The 26298-nt window shown below is 42.0% G+C and overlaps 1 protein-coding gene across 7 annotated transcripts; it reads left to right on the forward strand.

The window, feature by feature from the left end:
* Nucleotides 1-3698: 3698 nt before the first annotated feature.
* On the forward strand, nt 3699-23869 carry LOC110976549 (ABC transporter B family member 1-like). Of its 7 annotated transcripts, none has more exons than XM_087141313.1 (14): nt 3699-3953; nt 5946-6138; nt 8312-8802; nt 9658-9772; nt 10386-10621; nt 11369-11504; nt 11906-12129; nt 12814-12910; nt 15237-15466; nt 16144-16270; nt 16917-17050; nt 17554-17724; nt 20260-20382; nt 20904-23869. In XM_087141313.1, the coding sequence occupies exons 2-14, from the start codon at nt 6036-6038 to the stop codon at nt 21096-21098; spliced, it is 2382 nt and encodes a 793-aa protein (XP_086997439.1). In that variant the 5' UTR covers nt 3699-3953; nt 5946-6035; the 3' UTR covers nt 21099-23869. The 7 variants fall into 7 exon arrangements, with proteins under 7 accessions (XP_086997439.1, XP_086997440.1, XP_086997436.1 ...); XM_087141314.1 differs by lacking the exon at nt 3699-3953 and adding an exon at nt 4370-4576; XM_087141310.1 differs by lacking the exon at nt 3699-3953 and adding an exon at nt 4593-4960.
* Nucleotides 23870-26298: the final 2429 nt, after the last annotated feature.

The raw sequence follows: 26298 nt of genomic DNA on the forward strand, positions 1-26298 counted from the left end.
TTGGCAGTGACAAGTTGGATTTAAGTCGGTTTAAAGTAGATGATTTTTCGTTTTTAAATTCAGGCCCGAGAGATCATGATTGTTATCACCGTTTTAGACTCTCATATCAGTCTAGTTTATTACAAAAAAATATCTAGCCAGCGCTTTCTGGAAAAGTTCTCTATCTCTAAAAAAAATGTATTCGGTATAACTTTTAAAATGGAACAAATCAACAGATATTAGTAAATTGCTAGCAATAGAAATGTGTCAAAGCCTTGCTGGATAATCTCCCCTCGACAAGGAACTGCCAGGTCCCTTAACTTCTATCGAATTTTGTGGACACCTTTTGTCTGTCTATTTTAAGTCCACCTGTTAATACATAATACATGCTCAGAAATGGCCAGGAGTTCAAGTGTACAAATCTTGAATTTTAAGCCGTACTGGCCGTAGTAGACTCAAGTTGCGTGCAGGTAACGAGGCCAACTGTCACCAACCACCGTGCCGCTGTGTGCGGTGAGCGTTTTCGAAACCGCAGTGGATTCGTTTAGACTTCAGTTTCGCTGGTTCCAGTCAGAACATGTAGTTTCGACGTGCGTGTACGTGGCTCGCACACTGTACGAACTGCATTAGAGAACGGCTGAAAACAGTCCACAACAATGGCAAAAATTAACGTAACGTCCGAATTTATTTTCCCGTTTTTGTCTTTGGTGGTGATGTGTCGAATTTCTTAACCCACCAAACGTGGTAATAAGGACGCATAGGATTTACAGACGTGAAATTGACTCCTTGGAAAAGGTAGAAGTGTTGCAAATTTTAATTACACAAATTTTCGCCAGATTTTGCACCCTTTACATCCTGGACTCACTCCGCAACGTAGTACGGTCGGGAGTCCACCTGGGTGAGACGTACATATAAAATCGGACGACCTTGCTCGAAGACACGTAATGCCTGTGTGTGTGGGGAACCGTGAGTGCAGTGGTACGGTAGGGAAACATTCGCGGCCGGCCCAGCAGCTCGCGTAACCCTTATAAGGCGCCCTCATTTGATAGTGTGTCATACGTCACACCTGTCAGTAGGTACGTCCGACTTGACTGATAATTCAAGCGCACACCCGTCAGTGATATGTAGTTAAGTTATTCACAACTGCATGTGAACGACGTGATCTTGCATAATGTATACGGAATTTCTACCAGTCAAACTTGTAGTCCTACTTATATATGGACTCATTTGTTACAATGCAGTTATGAACGATGGAACCCATCGACTGCAAGTTGGTAAATCTTTGCAACGTTGCACAATCTTCTTTTTACGTAAGCACAGGCAGTGGAATCAAACGTGCATTAATAACGTGGATGGAGACCTATAGGTACGATATCGCCAGACGTTAAAGGTCGTTAAAAAAATTCGTTTTTACCCATCTCCAGGTGACTTTTCCTAACTATTACTTGAGGAAGACAAAGGTAAAGTTCCAACATGAGTGTTTCGTGGAGTGGTTTCAATTAGGAATTATTCTTCAAGTTCCAAAACTTATCCAACGTGATAGGACGGCCCCATGTAAAATCTCCATAGGCAGACCGCGCGCGAGGGTTCCAGAAGCTCGCTTCGTGACCTTTTATTTCGGCTTTTACCGACGGACTACTACAAAACTTCAAACCGTAAATGTTCATCTGCGTACACGACTGCCTCATTGCCCTGTTCTTCATGTATTTTAGATTTTCGGAAGCGATGGGTCAATTTTTGCCAGGATATTTCTCTTTTACTGGTCAGCTGATTTTTCAGTTTCTATTAATTGGTATACTAGCAAATATTTTCCTAAGTCCCATTTCTGAGTTGGATTTTTTAAAGAAGTCACTGAAGGAAAAATAAGTTCTAAAAATCTTTGCACGCTAATTTTTCCTATCCAAGGGTTCCGGAAACGCGCCATCAGGGGTCAACTTTCAGACTGTCCCATAGAGTTAAGTGGTTACACATGATGCATGAGGATCACAAGTCAAAAGATGCAAAATCGGCGCCTCATTTATGCGGTTGTGTGTGTGCATGATTTGTGTACATGTACATGCATTCTGTACATGTATACACACACATGCTCGCACATGCATGGGTTTACATCAGCGAGTACAGTACTTGAAGTAATTAGTCGGCTTCGTGAACGTCGTGCATGTAGTGATGTAGTTCTCGGTACCCTGGCACGCTTGCATGTAGACCCATTGTGTCAGGGGCGGATCCAGGGGGCATGGGGGGCGCACACCCCTTTTTCATCTCAAAAAATGAATGAATAAATTAATTAATTAATTTAAAACAGAAGAAGAAGAGGGATATGGAGAAGAAACAAGAGGAGTTTGTTAGAAAAAGAGGAAATTGCACCGCAGTGCAGCCTAAAATCCAAAAATGCCCTGGATCCTATGCCGCACGTAAGGGCTACGCGCTCACGGGCATTTTAGTAACCATTGCTGCTTTCGTTCACCCCCCCCCGGAAAATCTGGGATCACACCCCCCCTTGGGAAAATCCTGGATCCGCCCCCGCTTGTCGTCGTAGTTGTGGAATTTTAAATTGTGTTTTGAATAATGTCTTCAAGTTCCTCCGTGCTTGAATGATCACACCCAAATACCTATATGTTACACCCTGTTCATGAAATAAGATTCCTACGATTGCAGCATAACCGCTAAATTTAGCTTCATCTTAAACTTGGCTGGCCACTTTAACATAAACTACGAAGGCCAACTTACAATTTAAGTATTTTTAACACACACGTAGCCCACTTAAAATAAAGAATTCTGTGGAAAGAGAACTGAGTCCTGCTGTAGTCCGTTGTTACGTGTATTAGGGGAATTGTGTGCATTTCTTTTTTTCCCTCTACATGCACATGTCACGTGCACGTCATAGACCAGGGGCTTTTGTTGGCGACATCGGTGTGTAGCTACAGTTTGAACTTCTTTCTATGATTCATCACACAAGTTTTAATTACTTCCGCACAGAGCTAGATTTTTAAATCGGCTTTCGTTTACACGTACAATAATCACTCAGAAATTAATACACTCCAAAGTTATAAACTTGCGACTAGCTCTTAACACCGCGCAATACGCGTACGTTGCACTTCTCGTGAGCTCAACAAACGTGGGGTCAACCTGCAGTGTGGTTATATCCGATTCGTAAGTGACTTCGTCACAATGGCAGACGCACCACGATTTGCAGGCTTCCATTGGACGATCGCTGAAGTTGCGCGTTAACTTCCGGTTCCATGCTTACATGTAAACGGCGGTCAATGCATGTAACTCTGAGAAATATGGAAGGCCGGCTGCGTAGCACCGTGATCAGAATATCGACAAGAATATAATGCCAAATCAGTGCTGATTAATTTTGATATTATATTCTTGTCGAATGCATGCAACCGTCCGGTTCGTAATTGTGACGTCACTCCAGTTTAAACCACGCCCACCGCACATGCAATGCACACAGAGTTACATCGCGTTTACATATGTACATGGGACCATGGAACCGGAAGTTAACGCGCAACTTCAGCGATCGTCCAATGGGAGCCTGGAAATCGTGGCGCGTCCGCCTTTGTGACCAAAGATTGTATAGCGCGGCGCCATACAATCTTTAAGATATGTGATTGCCGAGCTTTCGGTAACTGAATACCTTCTTCAGGGCAAGCAGGAATGTGTTTTATTGCATAACATGTCGTCGCTGTGGTAAACTATACATCGGAGAGACCAAGGAGCGTCTTGGTGACCGCTTCGCGGAACACTTGCGCAGTGTGCACCAACAAACACCTAGTCTCACTGTTGCGCAGCACTTTTGCGCGCCGCCACATACCCTCGGTGACGTAAGTGTCTGCGGAAAGCGTCATCTGATGTACAGCGGTAAGGAACTGGAGCAGCGCGTCATGTTCGAACTTGGAACGCTGCATCCAGGGGGAATGAACGGATTTTTCCGCATTTATTCAGAACTGAATCTGCTTGCCCTGAAGAAGGTACTCAGTTACCGAAAGCTCGGCAATCACATATTTCAGAGCACTGATTTGATATCATATATTCTTGCCGATATTCCATAATTATAATCTATCCGGTTCGTAAGTGTGACGTCACTTCAGTTTAAACCACACCCACTACACACGTGCACTGCACATGGGGTTAAGGTTACATGCAATTGATCGCCGTTTATGTGGAAACATATGGAACCGGACTCGAAGTTAACGTGTTAACGTGTAACTTCTGCGATCGTCCGGTCCGGACGCGTTCGCCTTTGTGACGAAGTCACTTACGAACAGGACGATACCATTCTCTTCGAAGGGTGGAGCGAACCGTATTACGAGGGACATAATACTGCGTGAGAATTACGAAAATGACGAAATATAATTACCGGTCTGCGCGCGCGTTATCGTCGATAAGGATAAATTAATGCTCAGGTTGTACAAGGACGGAAACCAGTCGATGAGTCAACATTAATTGAGTTTGTGCACTTGATGTTAAGTCCCAACCTGTGTCAACTGCCCAAATAATACCTGGGAAAGATCCAACTTATGTCGGCATAGTTGGACAGCCAAATTATTGTACTTGAGCGTTTCTAGGGTCGATGGAGAACTTAATACATCTAGTAAATTTAGACATATAGAACTTATTAAACTTATAAAGCTGGGCTGTCACTGGTTTTCATATGATTTTTTTGTTGCCCGGATGTAAACAGTTTTGAGTCAACCGAGAAAGTGTTTCTGCCCAACTGGGCCCGCTCCAAGTATAATTCGGGCCGTGGGAATAGTTGGGGCGTAATATTTCATAACGTTGTGCCGGTGACACTTAAACTTCTAATTCACGTGCGTTGCTGATGCCAGATGTAACTTCTCTGCCAAGTGTAGTCACCGGCTAGCGGCTTGCCGTTACATTTATCTTGGACTTGGTAGCTTTTTGTATGTTGTACGGATGTAATTTATTCCAATTTACAATAAGATTCAGCAGTTAGCTTTAACCTGACATGCCTGAGGTGATATCCCAGCGGCGGTTCCTTCTTCATGTTCTTTCTCTCAGCCATGATTAGCTTAGTAATAGTACTAGGCCTAGTAAAATGTACTAGGCCTATTACTACCACTAGTACTGTACTAGTGTCATGACAGTAGGTCCTAGGCTAGCCCCACAAAGGTGGTGGCGACAGATAAGAGACAGATTGTAAAAGCGAGCCACAACAGCCTTATTTGTTGTCATCCATCACTCAAGTGACATGACTACACCCTGTACATGCATTGACATGTACATGTAGCTGTCCATCATGCATCATATCACTTTATCATTAGGCCTAGTAATATCAGTGATCACGCATTATTGTTATGCCATACCCATTTGCTTTATTACAGCTCTGTTCAGTCATGGAGTGTGATTCTACCTCCATGGTTCAGTGCAATCTCTTGGCTCTTGTCATGCTTGTGCAAATCCTCCTGAGTTGATTATCTCAGTCAACAAGTTCAACATGTCACTGACATGTTCAAAGGCACATCAACACAGGGTGGAGTGAAATAAAATTACACAACAAGATTGAAAATTGCACAGAACAGCTCATTCAAAACAGCCTACTGCCTGGTTAATCCATGGAGGGAGAAATAGTCTGAGTAACTTGGACCCTACAAATCACATTTTTCGTCACTTGGACATGGTGAGGCAAAAGTAGGGTCCATGTACATGTACCTTCCATAGGTTTGTGCTTCCTCCAATTCATTTCACTGAAAATACATGCAAGCTTGTATCCCGAATCAAAATCTTCCGAATTCACCTCCAAAATGGTCCTTAAACTGTCTGCTGTGCCCAGCTTGAGAATTGCCCTTCAAGAAAGGCCTGAAAACTTTTAACACTTGGCCCCAAAACTTTGGTTCTGGATCTACCCGTGGCTGATGGTCACTTCCCCCCCCCAATAGAATACATCTTATTTTTGTGTTTTGTTTACATCTTGTTGCTGAATCTTATTTGCTACAATGTAGATACATGTATGTACCATACATGAGTAAATAAGCCATAGTCATAGAAGAACCACATTGCTCGCTGCTCTCTACACGTCGGCCGTCGTCATCATGGCTAGGACTTACTATACTCTGCCCTGGGTACGCTTCACCAACTTTGCCCGGTTGCTGGTGTTCCTCGATGGATGTGCATCAGCAGCCCTGTGGCTGACAGGTAAGACCTGATCAAAATCCTAGTTAGAAAGCACATACATGTACATGTAGCCATTGGTTCTTTCTTGTGTACACAGAGTGTTCGATACTCAGCCGAATATTCAAGTAGCTTTTTGCCAGTTTAGACCTTCCACTTGAATAACACACACAGCGAACATTTGTTTATTGTACTTTGTTTTACTGTAGTTTAAAAATCATAACAGCAGGGAAGAAATGTACCTGCACCACTTCCTGTTGAGAGGTCCAAGAGTTCCAAAATAACAGAAACAACATAGCCAAAGTACCGTAGAGTCATGACTGATTGAGTCATTGTTATTTTATCACTAAGTGGCAATTCGTAGGGGGACGTATGACATTAACATTCTTTTAAAATATGCGCAGTTCTACTAGTAGTTGTACTTTGCATAATTGAAATAATTAAAACCACTAAAAATGTCCTGGAAACTGATCCGGTATATGAGTGACTTCATCGTTAACGTGCACACACCGCTGATTGTAATCTTCCATTGGATGATCACTCAAGTTGTGCATTAACTTCCAGTTCCAAGGTTCTTTGTAGTTCTGTGTATGTGAAGTGGGCGTGGTTTAAACTGAAGTGACATCACATGAACTGGATATAGCAGACACTCATGAATATTAATTACTGTATGCAAATTATCATATACAAATTTTAACCAGCCCAGGTTAAATGTGCCTAGGGAGTTTCGAGTTTGGACGAGTGTGAGGAGATGCCATAACTCCAGTGGCACTGCACCCACATGTGCATTCCTAAACTGACACACGTGGACCGGTACTTTTGGTACATGTAAATCACCCTTCTGGTGGCGGAGGTATGTAATGTGAGCATACCATCTGTCCATGAGAGGTGTGCCACTGCCACCAAAGTAATGGCATCTACCGGTAATTCTTGTTGCTGAATTACGATAAAGACTAAAGTCACAGGCACTTGTTGTAGTCGAGACCATCACAAGACCAGTCACAAGACCATTTATGAGACCCATCCCAAGTAACAGGTTGAACAATGACAAAGGAATGCTTTTGTTGCAGTTGATTTGATAGGCTTGTGACTTGAATTCAGACTGGAGGTCTTGTGTTGGTCCTGTATGGTCTTGGGAAGGTCTTAAGTGGTCTCGACTACAACACTGGCCACAGGCAGGTCCTACTGCCAGTGTTGGTAGGCCTTGACATTAACAACTTGCTGCCAGGTGGTTTTTTCTTGAGCAAGACAAAATGCCGGCTCATTTTCAAGATTTTCCGTTTTGAAAATTCTTCAAAAATTCATCATTTCATTTAATGGACGTTTATACCAAAATGAAGGACTCTTTGGCCGTTATTCTAAAGCTGACAGGTAAAATTCAGTGACTCCTGAATATTTCAGCCAGGCCTGCAGCCTTGGAAAAAGAGCCCTGATTGTGCGGTGTTACGTAAGATTCTTTTGTTCCCGGAAACGGGCACAGTTCACTGCTGATCTCTTTTCAATAGGGGCCAGATTAGCGTGCAGCGCTGCTGTGTGGCTCATCCCTGCGGTGGTGGAGAGCTTTTGTCCCTGGTGGTAATCCGCTCACTCTAAATGCCTCAAACAAGGCTGGATTATCTCCACCATTGAGAGCGAAAAAATGTCAGTAATGCCCAGCAGCTCAGTCTTTTGTACTGAGCACGGTCTTTTGTTATAAGGCCCAACTCTTTTGTCCCAGTTCTGGGCTCCCGGCTCTGCATATAAAGCCTATGTACTCAAAAACGGGTTGCCTGGCAGGGAGTGGTTAAGGGGCTGATTTCTTTGGTTGGAAATTTGGGACCAAGTTTGGGAACAGCTGCGAGTCCCACAATATTTATATTTTAATGTGTGTTTTCCCCTTAACCATGATAACCCGGTAACAAGTAAGTACTTTAAGTGTATGTACACCTGCCTGTAAAAAATTTTAAAACCTTTTTGAGTAATGGATGTACGTGTACCAGTACGTGTACAAGCGAAGGCACAAAAATATGTTTTTTAGCCGGGACACAAATCTTGCTCAGGAAACTTTATGCTTTTATGTGTGTGAAGCTGTGTAGATTTAACGTTCATTCCTTATACCTCCTTTTTGGAAAGAATTTGGAAGATATTTTGAGGTACAGGCATTTGACCTTTTTCCAAATTCACAAAAGCAACATAATTTGTGGCTGTCTCTGAACAGGTGGTCATGATCAGTATCTGGAATCAAGTGTCTTGAAGTGGACTATCACGGGATCTGTATTTGAACTTGCATGCATCGGCATTGTAAAGATGTCACTGCTGTTCTATGCATTCACGAAACTTGAAGACCTGGCATTGGCGATGCTGGAGGATCCGTACATGCCCGGAATAATGGTCAAGAAACGCAATCTTCATATATCGACTGTTGCCTTGTCTTTGGCCTGCTTAGCGTATGCATCCGTCAAGGGAGGCTTGGTGTTAAATGCGCTCTTGAACGACCCCGACTACGCGCCCATGCACATCACTTACAATGCGCTGGTGATCAGCGCCGCCGCATTCTCTCTAGTGGAATTCCTGACAGCTGTTCTGGGCCCCATGTTTCTACGCCGACTGCAGGTCATTCGTATCAAGCACGAAATCCCTGACGATAGCGAGAAGAAAGAGGAGGAACCAAAGGCAAATCTCAGACGGTTGTTTGGCTTGGCTAAACCGGTGAGTCAATTACAATCATTAGAAGAGTTTTTTGGTAGTTCAAGTTTACTTAGCCCCAGGCTAACTTCCGTCACAATTTACTTGATGAACAGTTGTTTGCTCACATTTTTGAACAATCTCGATGAAGTAAACGCCCCATGTTTTTATCATACATTGTAACAGTAAGAAATAGAGAACCAAAGTGAATACATCACGCACAATTATATGTGTAAAATGCATCAGAGCAAGAACCAGGGGCCAATTTCATAGAGCTGCTTAAGCACAACATCTGCTTAAGTGCGAAAAAACCTGGCTTAAAAAACAAAGGTTACCAGCTCAAACTCTACTCTTGGGTAACTTGGGTAGGTTATAATCTTCATTGTTCTGCTTTTCCAAAAACAGAAATATTATCATTGTTGATCGGATATTTTTGTATGGAGCCTTAAGTCTTAGCTTAATTAAGTGCTGCCAAGGTTTAATACCCTGTGGTTTGAGGCGTCTTTCGCAGGCTTGCTGGAATTTAATATAAAACTAAAAAGGATTAAAGCAAAGTTTTACACATTAAATGTCCTTCAGGCAGCTTCCAGGTGTATTTCACAATGAAATTACTTTCATAGAATCATTTTAGGGAATGTTAGCTCAGACGGTATCCTTTCTTTTGATCCTCATTTTCTGATATTTCTTGCAGATGTCATGCTGTGTTTTTTCCTGTTAAACACTTATTGGAGCTGTGAGGGACTTTGTGGGATGCTTCTATTGATAAAATTTTTTTTGGGTTTGTTGAATAACATTAGGCTCTCCTGTCAGATGCTGTCTAAGTTCAATTGAATAAGTAGTTTTGGATTTAGCAAGTGCTCCTGTGGATCTTCAATGCAGGAATGGCTCCTTATTCTGATTGGCATGCTGAGTCTGATTGTCTCCAGTGGGGCTGCCATGGCAGCGCCTCTGTTCTTTGGCTTCGTTATTGATGCTGCTACTCACAAGTCTATGGGTAAGAGAGAGCATGACATCTGAATTCCATTTTGGTTGTTTTTAATTGGATTTCTAGGGCTTTTCTTACATCATCAGGTGCATGCTCTGTTGGAGTACTAAATCAACTATTGGAAATTACTCTGTAAATTAGCATACTAATACATATACATATTCATGATCAAGAGCCAGATTCTCAATGGTTTTGACACAGGGTTTCAGGTGGCGTAAACGTAATGGCCAAAGGTATTTCAGGAAGCGCAGCATGTCCGTAGAGGCATGTGCATAAATTTTCACATCTGTGTATTTCTGTTGGCAGTTTCATATACATATGCCAGAGTGTTGAGAGACTTCGAAAGCGAGCGCAATGTAATCTGAATGCTGACTGTCAAAAATCATGTGGCTGAAAATCCTCTCTAGCATGGTTTATTTTTTGGATGGCTAGTTGATTGAAGCTTCCTGAGGTACTGGAAGTTGGCAAACTAGCTCCTGAGGTGAAAACACCAACTATCTACCCTTAAACCATTTTTCATACTTGTATTTATACTATCCACCCATACACCATGTTGTATTGCATATTATCCACCCCTCAAACCGTGTTGTATTTGTGTACTGTTGGATATTTGTGATCACAGCTGCTGTCAACCACACCGTGCTGATGTTGTTTTTCATCTTTGTCGGGGGGTCGATTGCTTCCCTGCTCCGTTCTTGGTCCTTTACCCTGGCCGGATATCGCGTCGTGTGTCGCATCCGCCGAGATCTGTTTGCTTCCATCATCCGACAGGAGGTGGCCTTCTTTGACACCAACAGGACTGGGGAACTAACCAACCGTTTGTCGTCAGACACGGCAGTCCTGCAAAATGCTGTCACGGTAGTTCAGGCTCTTTTATACTTTCTCTATTTGTTTGTGCCATCGCATTTTTGGATTTGCCGTCGCATTTTAGGATTCGATGTTACAATTTTGGATTGGCTGTCACATGCAAAATCAAAGATGCGATGCAAAATTTTAAAATGTGACGGTTTATGGCACAGATGGAACACTGTACTTTGATTTAGGATCTTGCTTTGGTTTAACTTGCAAACAGAAGTTATTGTACTGAAGAAACAACCTTGCACCTATTGAATGTGTGCGAAAATGTGAAATGTTGATTTATTCGAGTGTGTGTTCTGTAAGTTTGGGCATCGATGAGCCGAATCCTATCCAAACCTCTAACATCCAACAAGATTGGTGCAGGATTGTAGACTGCAAAATTCTATCAATGCTGTTTAAAAGTAGGGTTTTTAAAGATTTAATTGTGGTTCCTGAGGGACTTTTTGCAGGATTCTGGAAGTTTTTCGGCAGAAATGAGCGAAAGAGTTCTCGAGGTAATGGTTACAATTAATGAACATTAACCATGTTAACCAGTGAGGTGGTTTCTCTCTCTAAGCAACTGGTTTTTACGCCTTCCCCATTCAGCTAAGCCGCACCTCCCGAAGGGGGAGGGAAAGGGCAGTGTTGTCTATTTTCCTGCATGGCCCAGCTGCGCACAAGTAGCTCTCTTTCACGCTAGGTACGAGTCAGAGAAACTTCTTGCTTAAATCTGAGGTAGTCCTTTCTTTCTTTGTCTTCTCTTTCTAGGTGAATGTTTCGATGTTGGTGCGATACTTGGTCCAAATACTGGGTTCCATTGTCATCATGTTCACTCAGAGCGCCGCTTTGACCGGTGTTCTGCTGTCTGTTGTGCCCGTCGTCGCCATTGGAGCTGTCCAGTATGGTAAGTGGTAAGGATGTGTGTCGGATCAGACTGGAGGTTGGTCCAATCCAATACATGTAGCTCTGGGTGAAAGTCAAAATCATGTGAAAATCAAAATCATGCATGAATTTTTTCTTTTTGTACAGTTCTTAATATTAGGATCAAAATTGGACACTTTTGCAAAATTTACAAAAAAAAAGAACTTAAGATTTGGGGGATGAAACGGGGGAACTTAGGGGAAGAACGAAACATGAGGATGGTCTTCGGTGGTAAAAAGAAAATCTTCTAAGTCATTTGCTAACGAACTGGCAAAAAAAAAGAAACACTAGATGGCCAGGTTTGAGGAAGCAAAGCACCTCCAGAACCCTCACCTCAAAAGTGTTAAAACGTAGAGGTTTCAAAAAGTATTCTTTCATTCCCAGGAAACTTTATGAAGAATATACAGAAGAACTTCCAAGATGCTTTGGGAAGTGCAGGCACTGTCGCCGAAGAGTCAATCTCCAGCATACGCACCGTGCGCTCGTTCAGCGGCGAGAAAAAATCACAGGTGTCTTACGACAAAGAGATTGCACTGAGTTACAAGCATGGAAAGTCTCTGGCCACAGGTTATGGGATCTTCAATGGGTTGGTTGGCATCATTTCACAGGTGAGTGTGTGAAAAATGTACAACCTGGGCGCCAAAAATAAAACAAATCCGTTCCCAAGGTGTTAAATCATGGGTAGGTGGGTTGTCGTACCAAGGCAGACTCACATAAGCATCGGTCTGATAGCACAGACGATTTGTGCCAGAGGAGGTGTGTACAGAACCTTGCCACTCAACACCGTTTGTTTGTGGGAGGAGATTGATGGCCACAGCTATTGTAGTTTATTCACACCCAAGGGACTATCCGTAAAGTGCAGGGCAAGAAGGGGGAATGGTTATTGGCATTGCATGTACCTTGTGTTGTGAAAGAGGGGTCTTTGGTGATTCATACATGTGCAGTGTAACGGCACTGATTTTGCTTTTGATATTGACATGAATTAATGTACTGTCCCCCATATATACAGATACCAATCACCGAAATAGTTTGGCTCCCACTACATGTACGTTGATCGAGCTGTTACCTACACAGCTGGTCTGATACGTCCAAGGGTTATATGCAGAGCGGTACGTGGGGGGGGGGGAAGTAGGAACTGCTGTGTGTGCCATGCATATAGGGGGAAGGATCTGAAGTCATCATTTTGTGCATGCAGAACTCATGGACAATGCCCAAGCTGTCCATGAACAGTACCTGCTGTCTGTCCCAACTTCACCTGTTGCTGTACATGTGCCTCTGTTCATTTGACACAGGGAGCTATAGCCCTTGTACTTTGGTATGGTGGCAAGCTTGTTCATCTGAATGTGACATCACAAGGCACACAAGGCATCTCTGTTGGTATTCTAACAGGTGAGACCTCAGATGTGCCCTCTCTACCCTAAGATACCCTTGGTCCTCTTTAGGCCATTTTGCAGTGTGTCTGAAGTGACAACATATCCATGAACTTATTTTGTCGCATCACAAATTTATTTTGTGACTGCAAGATAATTTCATTTTATACATACAGCATTAATACTGTCTTTACCCCTTTCCCCCCGAATCAAGCAGAAAACTCTCAATATCCAAACATCATAGAAGTTTGTAGTAGTGCCATGAAAGAAAGTAGCTACATGTATCATCCTGAAGGAACTAGAATTGTTCAATTTTTGTTTGTGTGAAAGAATAATAGGATGTCACATAAAGGCCACCATAGTTAGTCACCTCAGAGGAAAGTTCGACTGTTCAAGTTACCTGTGCTAGAACTCAGGCCGCTGAACATTCAGAAACATCTGGCCAGATGTGTGTCGTCAACAACAGCTGATTAATTCATAGTCAAGATTCAAGACGGAAGCCTGCATGTAGTTGATCGTATTGCCATCAGTGAAACCTTTAACACTCTTTACATATCTCATTCATCAGTAAAGGGGAATCCTGGCCCGCCTTACCGGGGTAATTGGGAAATAATGGTGTTGGTGAAACCTTTTAACATGCTTTACATATCTCATGCTGTGCTCTGAACTTCTCAAGAACAAGTCAGCACAAAAGTTTTTTTGTTGGGTGGGGAGCTAAGACAGCATGCGTATGTTGTGGACATTTAACAGCCAGATGTGTGCAGTTAATGGGTGTACATTTTTGGAGTTACCTTTGCTAAAAGAGGCCAATTTACTAAGTTTTCAAATATTTTTGTGCAGCTTTTTACCTACTTAGTATGAAGACTAGTTGACATTATTTGGGTTAAGAATTGAAACGTGCACTTTTTAAAAAATCTTTCGAGTTGTCCATGCTTTACCGAACAACTATGAGGGCGCTGGTGCTGTGATGTCAAGCAGGGAAGACAATGTTCATTTTATAGCATTTTCCCGTAAAACTGTCAAAACCAAAACTTTCTCGATGCCAACGCCTTAAATAGCCCCTCAATCAGTCACAAGTGCAACCAAATTTTTGCCAATGCGATCATATTTTCACCATACAGTCGCCATTTGCAACTTAAGATGCTTGAAAACTACACACAAAATGTACTTGAACAATTTTGAGTACGCTTAAAAATCAAAAAGCAATGATTATGTGCTCAAAAATCATTCTGGGAAAGTAGAAATGGCAGTGCAAGTCGCGTCGTGAATTTAAAGCTTACCATGTGCGCTGTACACGTACATACATGTATATGATACTGCGATCACACGCACATGTTGGTTGGATTCCCGATCTAATCATACATTGTTGATGCACTGTATACGGACACCAAGTCCATTTTACAAACCAGGCTTGGGCTCCATTTTTGCTGCTTTTTTGCTGCAATGTAAATGAAGCCTGAAAGTTTAGAGTGAAACGGAGCTCATACCAGAATTAAAGGGTGTCACCGTGATGTAGAGTGTCGAAAATAGCGTGATTCATGAAGTAGGGTATCCCGCGACACGCTGAAACCACAGACATCATAACATTCATGGCTAAACTCCTTGGTGAGATCCCTGATTCCGTGGATTGACCTCATAAACGCTTGTGTACATGTACCTGTACATGCACGCTGTGTGGTGTACATGTGCCGGGCCGGGTCGGGTCATGATTCAACGACACGGATGGACAATATAAACACAGGGTATTTATACTACATGTGTGTGCGTAAATGTACGTTCATGAGTATTCAATGCACATGATTACTAAACTTTCATAAAAGTGCTGGCACCTAGATTTTTCCCCGCTAGGAGCCAATGGCTACCAAATAACTTTTTCTGTTTAAAGGGTTGCTCTATGCAATATTCTCGTTAGTTTATTGCCATGAACTGATACACACAATGAATCAGCAAAGGACAGGACATCTAGGCCGGCAAAATATGACAAATTTCAGCATCTGTTTGTGCACAGATCAAAGTAACATGCAGGTTTTCTTCCAGGGATGACATCACAGTTTTGCTCATGAATATGGAACTACTCATAAAACTACTGCATAAAAACCAAAATCCCAATTAAAAATAAGGTTAACTGAGACATAAAAGTGCATTTTTAAAAGTTGTCTTTGCCGATTTGAATCACATAGACCCTTTAAGTGATTTAGAACTTAATTCTAAATTCTACCGAACATGGTTATTAGATCCCCTATGACTCTACCAGGGACCCTGGATTTTTTTGAGTAGAAAAGTGGAACTTTATTTGTAGCTACAACTGTGCAATTAGTATTTTTGTCACTCACAATGCTTTCCAGCATTCATGCTGTACACGCTCAACGTTGCCATGGCGTTTGCTTTCTTGGCCTCCCTGTACGGCGATTTCATGAAGGCGGTGGGCGCATCCATTCGCATCTTTGATCTCATGGACCGCCAGCCGCAAGTCAACAACGAAGGGGGCCAGCGGCTGATGGAATTCATCGGAGAGCTAGAGTTCAATGATGTGCATTTCAGGTATCCTTCTAGGCCCGACAATGAGGTACTCAAGGTACGTTGGCTGGTCTACCTGGAGTAGGTGTGCCAGAATCCAGACAGTTGTGGTGTCTGTCTGGTGGACATGTATAAGCACCACAAAGATTTGTTTTCCAGAATCTTACCAACTCTTATATGAGATTTGACATTTGTGCTTCCATAGAGATAGTCGTGACATATGTAAGTTTAAACCCTTAAGGTTAACCCTTGTACAACTTCCATGTACATGTACTTTTCTCAATTGCATGTTACTTGACAATGGTTAGACAATTAAAATCTAGTGTAATAGTGAGTAGGACAAGCAGGAATGGCTGTTTGCATTTCTAGTCATATAGATTTTTAAAATCTTGGCTTTGTCTCTTATTTTGTGTTTCACCCGAGTTTTGACCACCTGACTTTGGAGTTTTTAGCTCAAAGTCATTTTCACTAGATGAGATTGGAATTGTATGCCATCAGCCCAGAGATAGAACTGTTTTCATTGTAGGCCCCTGAGTGCTTTGGATGTTGGGAATAAATTCTTATATGGAGATGAAGCCACAATTCGGAGACCCTCAAAGTTACACTGTGGTAAAAAAAGCCAAGGCGAAGGAGGATTGCCAATGTTGGTGCTGTTTATGAGTAATGTGTTGCCCTGTGATGGGAGGTAAATTTGGGTAATCATAATGACCAGAGAGTCATATGTATCTTGCATAGGGCGTGTCTTTCTCGATGAAGCCAGGCCAGGTCATTGCACTGGTTGGACCCTCGGGCGGGGGCAAGTCCACCATAGTCAACCTGATCGAGAGATTCTATGAGCCTGGTGCAGGATCCATCAAACTTGGTGAGTCTTGGCTTGGTGAAGTTTACCAAGAATGCTGTTCATTTTTTTTCGCATTCGTTGTTTGGTTAACAGCCGGAATGCATTGACAATGTGGTGGGATTTTCAAACATTTTGTTCATCAAAGCAGTCGGGTAACTGCGAGAGCATTGATTAGGTTACTGTTGTTTTCATTGCTTGTCAGTTTGTTGCAGTGTTATGGTAAGGTCGGGTCCATCTTAAGCCTTGCAAGTCCTGCACAAGTCATCCAAGCCATTCAAATGAACTAAAAAAAAGCATTCCTCTGTCACTGTTTCACCTTGTTACTTTTGAGCAGTTTTGTGCAAGGACTTGCGATGGACTTGACTTTCTCACTTTTTCAGTGATGGATGTGTATTTTTTATCATACTTTGCTCATGAACATTTAAGAAAAATGACATTAATGCATATCAAATTATAATTGAGTGCCACGTGTTCTGCTTCAAATTCAGCTTGTGGCTGCATTTAGCTGATTACTCTCTGAAACCAAGCTGTCTGCTCTTGTGACTGATGATCTAATACAGACAGAGAGTTTACACAGGGGTCAAGTCAATTCCATTTTCTTGGTTTGCTGTCTTTCATGCATGGCTATTAAATTTGTCACATCTTGTCTTCTTTTTTGGGGGCATAGACGGTGTTGATTTGTCAGAGCTTGACCCAACGTGGTTCCGGCGCAAGATATCTATGGTCAGTCAGGAGCCATCCTTGTTTGCCTGTTCCATCAAGGAGAATATCGCCTACGGCAAGAATGCAATGGATGAGGAGGTTAGCACAGGTGCCAGACTATATTGACCACCTTGTAAGATGTTCGCCATCAGGGATTGAATTATCTGTGGTCATTTTGACCGTAGCGCCTTCGTCAGTTCTTGCACTGAGCCAATTGTCCTGAAGTACCCCCTTGGGAAGACATGAGAAAGGATCAGAAACTGGAAGGAATCATCTTGGAGGTGATACTCTGTGGCAAAAAACCCCATGAATGTCACTTCAATGATCCATAGCCCTACTTCTGTAACTTTGCTCCTTGTTGCCTTAAACGTGACAGTCTTGCAATAATCGTGGTTGACTCTGTGAAAAGAACAATGGTGGGTGCCTTCTGAGAATTAATGAATCTATCCATAACATACACTGCTTCAAAATTCAGTGAAAATCAGTTCTTTGCCATGCTTCCAGGATTTGTGAAAAATCACTTTGAAGCAGAAGGATTGGGGACTGTTTAGTCAAGGGATTCAAACTGCTTCAGCTCTGAATTTTTTCTAACTCTTGTTTAGATTGAGCAAGCCGCGAAGATGGCCAATGCCCACGACTTCATCTCATCCTTTGAGGAAGGTTATGAGACCCTGGTAGGGGAGAGAGGGGTGCGTCTATCTGGAGGTCAGAAGCAACGAATAGCCATAGCGAGAGCACTCATCATGGATCCTAAGATACTACTCCTTGATGAGGTAAGAATAGGTCAGGGTTGGCCTGTGGGAGGGAGGGAGGGTAGGTTGAAGCAACGAGTAACCATAGCGAGAGCACTCATCATGGATCCTAAGATACTACTCCTTGATGAGGTAAGAATAGGTCAGGGTTGGCCTGTGGGAGGGAGGGAGGGTAGGTTGAAGCAACGAGTAACCATAGCGAGAGCACTCATCATGGATCCCAAGATACTACTCCTTGATGAGGTAAGAATAGGTCAGGGTTGGCCTGTGGGAGGGAGGGAGGGTAGGTTGAAGCAACGAGTAACCATAGCGAGAGCACTCATCATGGATCCCAAGATACTACTCCTTGATGAGGTAAGAATAGGTCAGGGTTGGCCTGTGGGAGGGAGGGAGGGTAGGTTGAAGCAACGAGTAACCGTAGCAAGAGCACTCATCATGGATCCCAAGATACTACTCCTTGATGAGGTAAGAATAGGTCAGGGTTGGCCTGTGGGAGGGAGGGAGGGTAGGTTGAAGCAACGAGTAACCATAGTGAGAGCACTCATCATGGATCCTAAGATACTACTCCTTGATGAGGTAAGAATAGGTCAGGGTTGGCCTGTGGGGGGGAGGGAGGGTAGGTTGAAGCAACGAGTAACCATAGCGAGAGCACTCATCATGGATCCCAAGATACTACTCCTTGATGAGGTAAGAATAGGTCAGGGTTGGCCTGTGGGAGGGAGGGAGGGTAGGTTGAAGCAACGAGTAACCATAGTGAGAGCACTCATCACAGATCTAAAGATGCCACCAGGAAGGATCCACCTTCCTACAGAGTAGTCTATAAGTTATTGGGGCAGAATAATTCCCAGGGATGGAGGGTAGTCTACCCCAATGAAGGCCCTTTTCACCTCATTTTGTGTTATTTTCTTGTTTGTAGCCTAGTAGTTCCTTTAGTCCAAGTATAGTTGGTTTTATTATTTCATTTACTTGTGTTTATTCATTGACTACCTATGTCAGTCCTCTTGTTATCAGTCAAGGACAGTGCCACCTTCAGGAGCGTTTACCCAGGGAACATATCCTTTGTTTAAGGGATAAAAAGAGGTTACGCCAGTAGTTGTGATTGCGCCCTCTTGTGTTGGCAACCCCTGACCTTGTTGTTCTCGCTGTCCGTTTTAGTCAATTTCTGTGTTTTGCCTTTTGTGCGTTAAACCTCCTCTATATCCGACAAGGCGGTTTCACAGTTGCAGTTCTTGTGTGTCCAAGGAACCTCTTCCTCATTACTGGTGCTGGCCTTTCGATAAATTAAAATCCAAAAGTTGTTCAAAAGCTTGTACAAAACCTACACGATGATGCATGACACAATAACTTAGCACACCCCGCGCCAGTTGTCACGAAACCTTCTATTGCCGAAAACGAAAATGTACTAATCTTTTTTCAAGCTGTAAATTCTCAGTGAAATATGTGCTACTGCAAGTAACAGGGGAGATTGTTTGTCACTACTTCCGCTCACACACGAACGGCTGTAATGAGTCCCACTGACACATGTATGCATGTTTCATTGACAGCCAATCACAACACAATGAGCGGATGATCCCAGAATGCTGTTTACACACAGAGCTTGGGCTTCGAGCCCATCCACATTGGATCACTGTAGACACGTACTGTACATGCGTGCATACATGTAGATTCACTCATGTGCATTACGAAGCTCGAGTACTGTTCTGTGTCCGAACGAGAGATCGTAGAAGAAACGGCACTTACAGCAAGGAAGGCAAAACCTGTCTAAACCTGATAAACTAGTGTGGTTTAACAAATGAAAGGACAAAGTTTGATATGCATCCAATTTCCTCATGACACCGAGATCGGTGTGAAGGTTTGGTGGCACGATGCGTGCCATGTACAAGTTGTCCGTGATGCTCCCCATCCAAACTATTTCTTACAAGAATAATCGGTGTAGGCGATATTAAAAGTACAGTGTATAAAGCTATATATCTTATATTTCTATTAGGCCTACTTTATTTTCAACTTACTGCACATTTAATCATAATTCCCCCTCCCCTCAAATATCGCAATTCACATTTTTGTATCGCGATGCCGTATTGTGGCATTTTAGAATTGTGATTATTGATGCTTTGGTGAATCGTTACAGCCTTCTCATTCATATCGATATCAAAGCGAAATTGATGTATCGGATCAAATATATCGATATATCAACGGATCTTACGGACTAGCCTTGTGAAGGGACTTATGACTGGCCTTGTGAAGGGATTTGTGCCCGGACTTGTGACTGGCCATGTGAAGGGACTTGTGACTGGCCTTGTGAAGGGACTTGTGACTGGCCTTGTGACTGGCCATGTGAAGGGACTTGTGACTGGCCTTGTGAAGGGACTTGTGACTGGCTTTTTGAAGGGACTTGTGAAAGGGTTTGCAATGGTCTCGACTCCAACCCTGACAAACCTTTTGTGTCCCTTTGTGTGGGGCAAAGTAAACATCAGAACAAAGCTAGCTAGCGTTCTAAAGAAAAAGCGATTTTGTTTTCCGAGCAACAGTTTGATACTGGCTTTTCTTGTTTTGTAGGCTACCAGTGCCTTGGATGCTGAGAGCGAACATCTTGTACAGGAAGCTATTGATAGAGCCATGGTTGGACGGACAGTGCTTATAATAGCGCATCGACTGTCCACGGTCAGGAACGCATCTCAGGTCTGTTGGTGGTTGTTCCAAACTTTTAGCTCTGTGTGTGGCTTATAAAGAAAGATGAGAAAGGACACAGTGCCTGTAAACTGTGGCTTGTGTGTTTTGTAGTTACTGTGTTCCAGTGGCCAATTTTCATCTGAATGGGTACAAATCTGAAACAAGGCCTCGTTGTGTTTAATGTGTATGGTGCTCAGTGTGTTAAAGTGCTTGGCTCTCCCTGAACAAGAGAGGGCACTTTGTTACTTAGCCAGGACTTCCCTTAGGAACAACTTTAGAGGCCAACATTGCCACTCGGGTAGTTGACACCTGACCACTTCTGACTTCATTTAATAGAAGAATGCCAAGAAAACATGCAGACTGTCTTCTTCCCTCTATTGATACGTTCTAAATCTGGAACCAGATCATCAGATTATCCTGTCCGTCGTTCAAGTGAGGGGTTACTTACTATTTTGGAACTTACAGCATAATCCAGTCGATGAAGTGAATTGAATAATTTAGCTTGAACTCTGTTTGACTCTTGGCGACAGGTTTTGGTGATCAGCCACGGCCGAATAGCTGAGAAGGGGACTCACGATGAGCTGGTCAACAAGGAGGGCATCTACAAGAAACTGGTACTCCGCCAGCTGAGCGCGGCCGGGGGAGCCATCAATTCCATCCCTGACGACCTGATCATTGATGACGAGACCGGTGATGTTATCGAGCTGGCTAATGGACTGGATTAAGAATTCAAACCTCAGGTACTTGGAGGCAGTGGTCTTGCCTAGAGCTGGAGATTTTTTTATGTTTAGCTGAAATTAATTTCTGCCAAAGTATTTCCAAAGGCATTTGGTGTCACTTTTGATCCTTGTATTGTCTTTCTTTATAAATTTACACACAATTCTTTGGTTTGAAATATCAGGTTTGCTACAGAAGCCAAAATTTTCTCAAGCTTGAAATACACACAACTGAGTACTGTAAAAGTAAGAGAACTTGTTCAAATATACTCGCGAGAAACTCGCTTACCAATTTGCACTCCTTCTCTTGTTGCAGGTCATGTTTTGTACATTCGTGCACATACTCACCCAAGAATCATACTATTACTCGCATTACACTCATCATACTCATTGATACCTAAGCCTTGATAATGATTCGGCCATTATCGAGTAACTATTCGAGTAATACTTAAGAACAACTGAATTGTACTGGTACCTGAGTAAAGTGCTACGTGCCTGTACTCGTCGGATTGTACTCAAGGGATCTGTCATTTAATGAGTTCACTCAAGGTTCTGTCACTCCAACAACGAGTACCTTGGTCCATACCTTTATCTATACTGTGTTTTAACTGTTTTGATTTGTCACCGGCTTGCATCATTTACCAAGCCAGTACTCTCATTATCAAAAAAAATTTGTGTGTAACTATTTATGTATCAAGAGATTATGGAATTGAAATCAATAGAATCATCCATGAAATTAATTTTCAATTAAATTGAAAAGATATTGATAGATATTGATAAAGTTTTCTATGGCAAGTACAAGGTGTACAGAAAAAGAATTTCATTTAAAATTTATAAAATATAGGCAATTCACGTTACAGTGTGTCACCAACAGGTTGCTATGGAAAGGTCATTTTTCACAGTGCATTGTGGGAAATGCTCGACAAATCTATTCATCGGCTGTGGGTAGGAAACTTGAATTATTTCCAATGCTTTTCAAGTTGCATTTCTATTAAAGCTTGTTTTCTTTCCATTGCATGGAATGTCCCAATCTATCAATAATTTCCCCAAGTTGTCTACCGACATTCACTCAAATGCAAATGGTAGCAAGGTGGTCATGCTCTTGTTGACTGTAAACTTGAAAAAATTGCCACTCTAGGGTTTATCTGTTTATTTCCGGGCAAACTACAAAGACTACAGATTAAAATGACACTGCATATAGACAGAAATCAAGTCTTGCCCAAAAGCGAAATAAATCACTATACGAAGGGCTGTCCTCACAAAGAAGGAGTTTTCTGATGGTAGTGCTCTGTATTGTGAATTGCCCATATTTGATTCGAAAACACATTTTGACCTCATAGTTATTTTATAATTTTAAAGTTATTTTATATAAAAGAAGAATGTTTATATTCCTTTCGTTTGTAGTATATGCTTAAAAGTAATCCAACACAAGATGTGAAGTTATGTATTGATTCAGCGTCAAATTTGTAGCTTGATTTAAACTTAGAATAGTTTGAAGCAAACATTGATTAAGGTTTTTAATTTGTATTTTTGTTTTATTCATGCATTATTTTAATTGTCAACATATGCAAGAGTGGTTCATTTTTTATTATTTTTAGCTTAATACTGTAATGCCAATGAATTGATTGCCGTTGATTTGGTAAAAGCTGCACAGGGTTGCCATATGAAGTTCAATGGCTCGAGGTTTAAAGGTCAATCGTTGAAAGGAAAAGTTCAATCTCTTGATAGGAATTTGGAGGGTCATAGACCTTCACTTTATGTATGCCGACAGTCCATAGAAATGCTCCGTTTTTCGTGTTCTGGTTCTTGGTTCTGCGATGGCGCTGCAGTAATCAGGTAATACCGCCTGACCAACATCAGCAGATACTGTAATCTGAAATTAAGGGTCCATTTTTTTCTTGTCCCTGCCACATCTCACATATGATTTTGTAAGTTCAGAACACATTTTCTAATTTCTAAGAAAGATGAATTAATGCAAATTACCTGCGAAACAAATACTAATAGTTTGAAATCAATTTCAGTGATATTTCCATGTCAAATAACAAAAGTCAGATGTAACAGGGACACAAAAATGTCAAACTTTTGGACCCCTAATTTCTGGAATTACTCCTGCGAAGTGAATGAAAGGCCTCGTGGCTGGTAAAACCTCTCTCCACAACTCATTGTGAGAAACAGGAAGATTGATACTTTTAAAGTATCAATTTTTAAAATAATTTCATGTTGCATTGTCATTGACTGCCCATGTGTAAAGATGCACTGAGATAGCGCAATGTTTAAATTTGTACACTCTGTCATCAAGGGCACTGTTGATGAAACCCTAAACTTCCAAACGTTTGAAATGAAAAATATGCCAGTCTCAGACATGATTGATTACCCGTGCACGAGCTACACTTGTTCAATCACAGTTTAAAACATAGTTTTGTAGTTCCATAAAAACACTTTTTTGTGCAAAATTCGGTATTTCACACCGCAGATTTTATAGCTCTGCAAAATCAGCCTAGATGGTCTTGTTAGCTGTTTTTTTGTGCTCATCAAAAGGTGTGTATTGACTGTCGTTCCGTACATTTTCTCTGAAAATTTCATAATGGATATATACATGTAGATCAGTGCAGAGTAAATAAATACAGTTCGGAAGTTCAGAAATTATGATTGTGCGGTAGGTCTGAGAATTGCGTTGTACATGACAAATACAGTGATTTTTTTCAAGGAAATTTCGGTTGGACGTAAAATGTACCGAGACCTGTCTGGTGGAGAAAAAAATAAATTTTGACTTTTTTCAAGATGTTCTTTTATTATGATTATTATTTCGTAATGTCGTCTACAGCGTTCAGAATTGAGAGAGAGGTAAGTCACCAATAGGGGGTTGTCCATTTCAGTGAGTGGGCAAGGAGGCCCCATCATGTCAAGCCCTCTCAGAGCATGGCCGCACGTCTGAACATCACCGCATACGTAAAGATCAGTGTCTCCTGCATGTAGACACCAGCTTTTCATGTTTGCTGCAAAGTGGCCACTCTGATTGCAATCCTGTTCAGCTGCACCTAAGGAATTCTAGGAAGGTTGCTGCCTTGAGGATGAGAGGACCGAAGTTGGAAGTATAGGTTTTGGCCTTTCTACTGGGGCAGCGATATCCTCTGCTTCAGGCTTCTCTATATGTATGGGCGGAGGGTTTTCCTAGATTTTAGTCGGTGTGGAACTCCCACTTCATAGAGGTATCATTTATTCTGTTTCGAAGGATGAATTTGCGTCCGCACTGGTACGCAGGAGGTCGTAGGTTAGAGTTATACCGAGTACACTTGTGTTATTTTCACAAGCCTCCGGAGGCAAACACTGAGTTTACAGTGTTGAAATACACGTCGGGCAGGGCAAAAATCCAAAATGAATTATTCTGTCTATTATTTTATCTGGATTTGAATATTTTGTTTGTTCTATTCCTAGTTTTTTTATGTTATTCTTCGTAGTTTTCTTTGCGGGGGAGTCTTGTGTTTAGATGTATAGTGTGACAGGCCCATAATACATACTCATCGTGTTTTGTTTATCATGGTTAAGACTATTTTGTTTGCTCTTTTCTTAATTTCCTGGTTTTTTGGTTTTTAGTGTTTGGGGATTTCGTTTTGTATTGTTAGTGTTGTGTTTCGTTTTCGGGTTTCGTTTTCTTTGCTTTGATTTGATTTCAGCTCTTAAAATATCCCTGGGTCAGCCATTTAGTTTCCAAAGTGGTGCGGTGTCAGGTTGTGATTTGTGATAACCTCTACTTTCCGCACTTCCTGATAATGTTCTCATGGTGGGACGTGAGGTCTCCAATCTAGGCCAGAGAAGTTCCAGTCCTCATCCGTGTCACTTTCCGGAGCCTTATCGTAGAAACACCGCGATGGGACCTTCAAAACAAACAGTGTCAGTAAAGTATAAACCACACAGAGGTTTTTCCACAATATTCCTGTTGTCTGGAAAAACTTGTAAGTTTTGAAAGGCCTTGTTCAGTTGATGTTTTCGAAACGGCTCACCGGAAACAAGATAATGGGTTGTTCGCACTGGACGGAGAACGAACCAGCAACCTGGCATTTACTGGCACAGATGTCAGACCATTACGGTTTATCGAGTGGTCGACAAGCGGACTTAAATACGGCTCCCAGTCTGCCACAAACCTTATATTTCCTTTGGCCTGTTTATCAGAGGAGGGCTGATGGGTAAAGATCATTCACATATTTCTCTATATGAAGAGGCCTGCTACAGGTCAGTGCATGTATGTCACGAAATGTTACCATCGCAACCTTTATTAACATACATTAACACGTTAAAGAACAACATTTAGTTAAAGGGTGAAGCATAGATTTGCTTTTGTACCCTAACCTATTGACAGACATACATATTATAACATAGGACAATACAAGACATGAACATGTTTTTGGCAATGATACATATACGGACAAACACAAATTGCTCGTGGTGTGCTAGAGTCTCCGTCGTTTAGGTAGTGCGCAATAGCAGAGCTAGAATATAATTTTCGGGAGGGCCAATCTTGTTTTCGGGGGGCCACAGACTTTTGAAAGTTTGTCATGTAACGGTTTGGAAGGAAATAGACCAAAGAAATCGCCTTTCTTTCTTCAAAACAATTTTTTGGCTGGGGGGGGGTTCCCCGATCCCCCCCCCCGTGGTTTGATAACATAAATTTCCTTAACTTTATTAATGTAAGCATATGCAACAGGTGTAGGGTCTAGACTAAAAGTTATTTAAGGGAGAGACACGACTAGGCCAATATGTGAACGAAGTGAAATGATTCTTACGATCGTACTATATGGCGCCCCAACGACATTGTTGCTGCCCTGGATATTCAAATAAATTTCCTCGAATATTCTGAAAATCTTTGCCAACAACACAATAAGGGTTTCCTCTCAATATTTGCTGGTTTACTTTTATCTCCTTTTCGTTTTATTGTATTTCCAGTATCTTATGACAAATGCAATGATACAGGAAACCAATAACAATGCTTCCAAATGAATGTTGAAAAAATGGCCTCCAATAGCAAATGTGACTCTCAAGGCTATCGTTGTTAAGTACCGTTCTCGAAAGATAAAGTCCTTGAAGTCCCTGGTTATTAATAGCAACATAAGCAGTCAGGTGAGAAACTAATTAAAACGCCTCAGTGCAAGTCTAGCAGGAAAGACTAGCAGGACCGTGACCCTTGCCATCTGCATTTCCTTGACTTGTTGAC

The sequence above is a fragment of the Acanthaster planci genome, linkage group LG09, assembly GCF_054643075.1.
Source record: "Acanthaster planci isolate LZ-2023a linkage group LG09, COTS_SCS, whole genome shotgun sequence".
Taxonomy (NCBI): Eukaryota; Metazoa; Echinodermata; class Asteroidea; order Valvatida; family Acanthasteridae; genus Acanthaster; species Acanthaster planci.

Bases quoted from the DNA above. Each gene is read 5' to 3' on its own strand.
- LOC110976549 (XM_087141313.1), top strand. From the start codon at position 6,036: ATGGCTAGGACTTACTATACTCTGCCCTGGGTACGCTTCACCAACTTT. The intron at 10,622-11,368 runs GTAGTTCAGGCT...TTCTCTTTCTAG, and splicing joins TCCTGCAAAATGCTGTCACG to GTGAATGTTTCGATGTTGGT. The intron at 20,383-20,903 runs GTCTGTTGGTGG...TCTTGGCGACAG, and splicing joins CGGTCAGGAACGCATCTCAG to GTTTTGGTGATCAGCCACGG.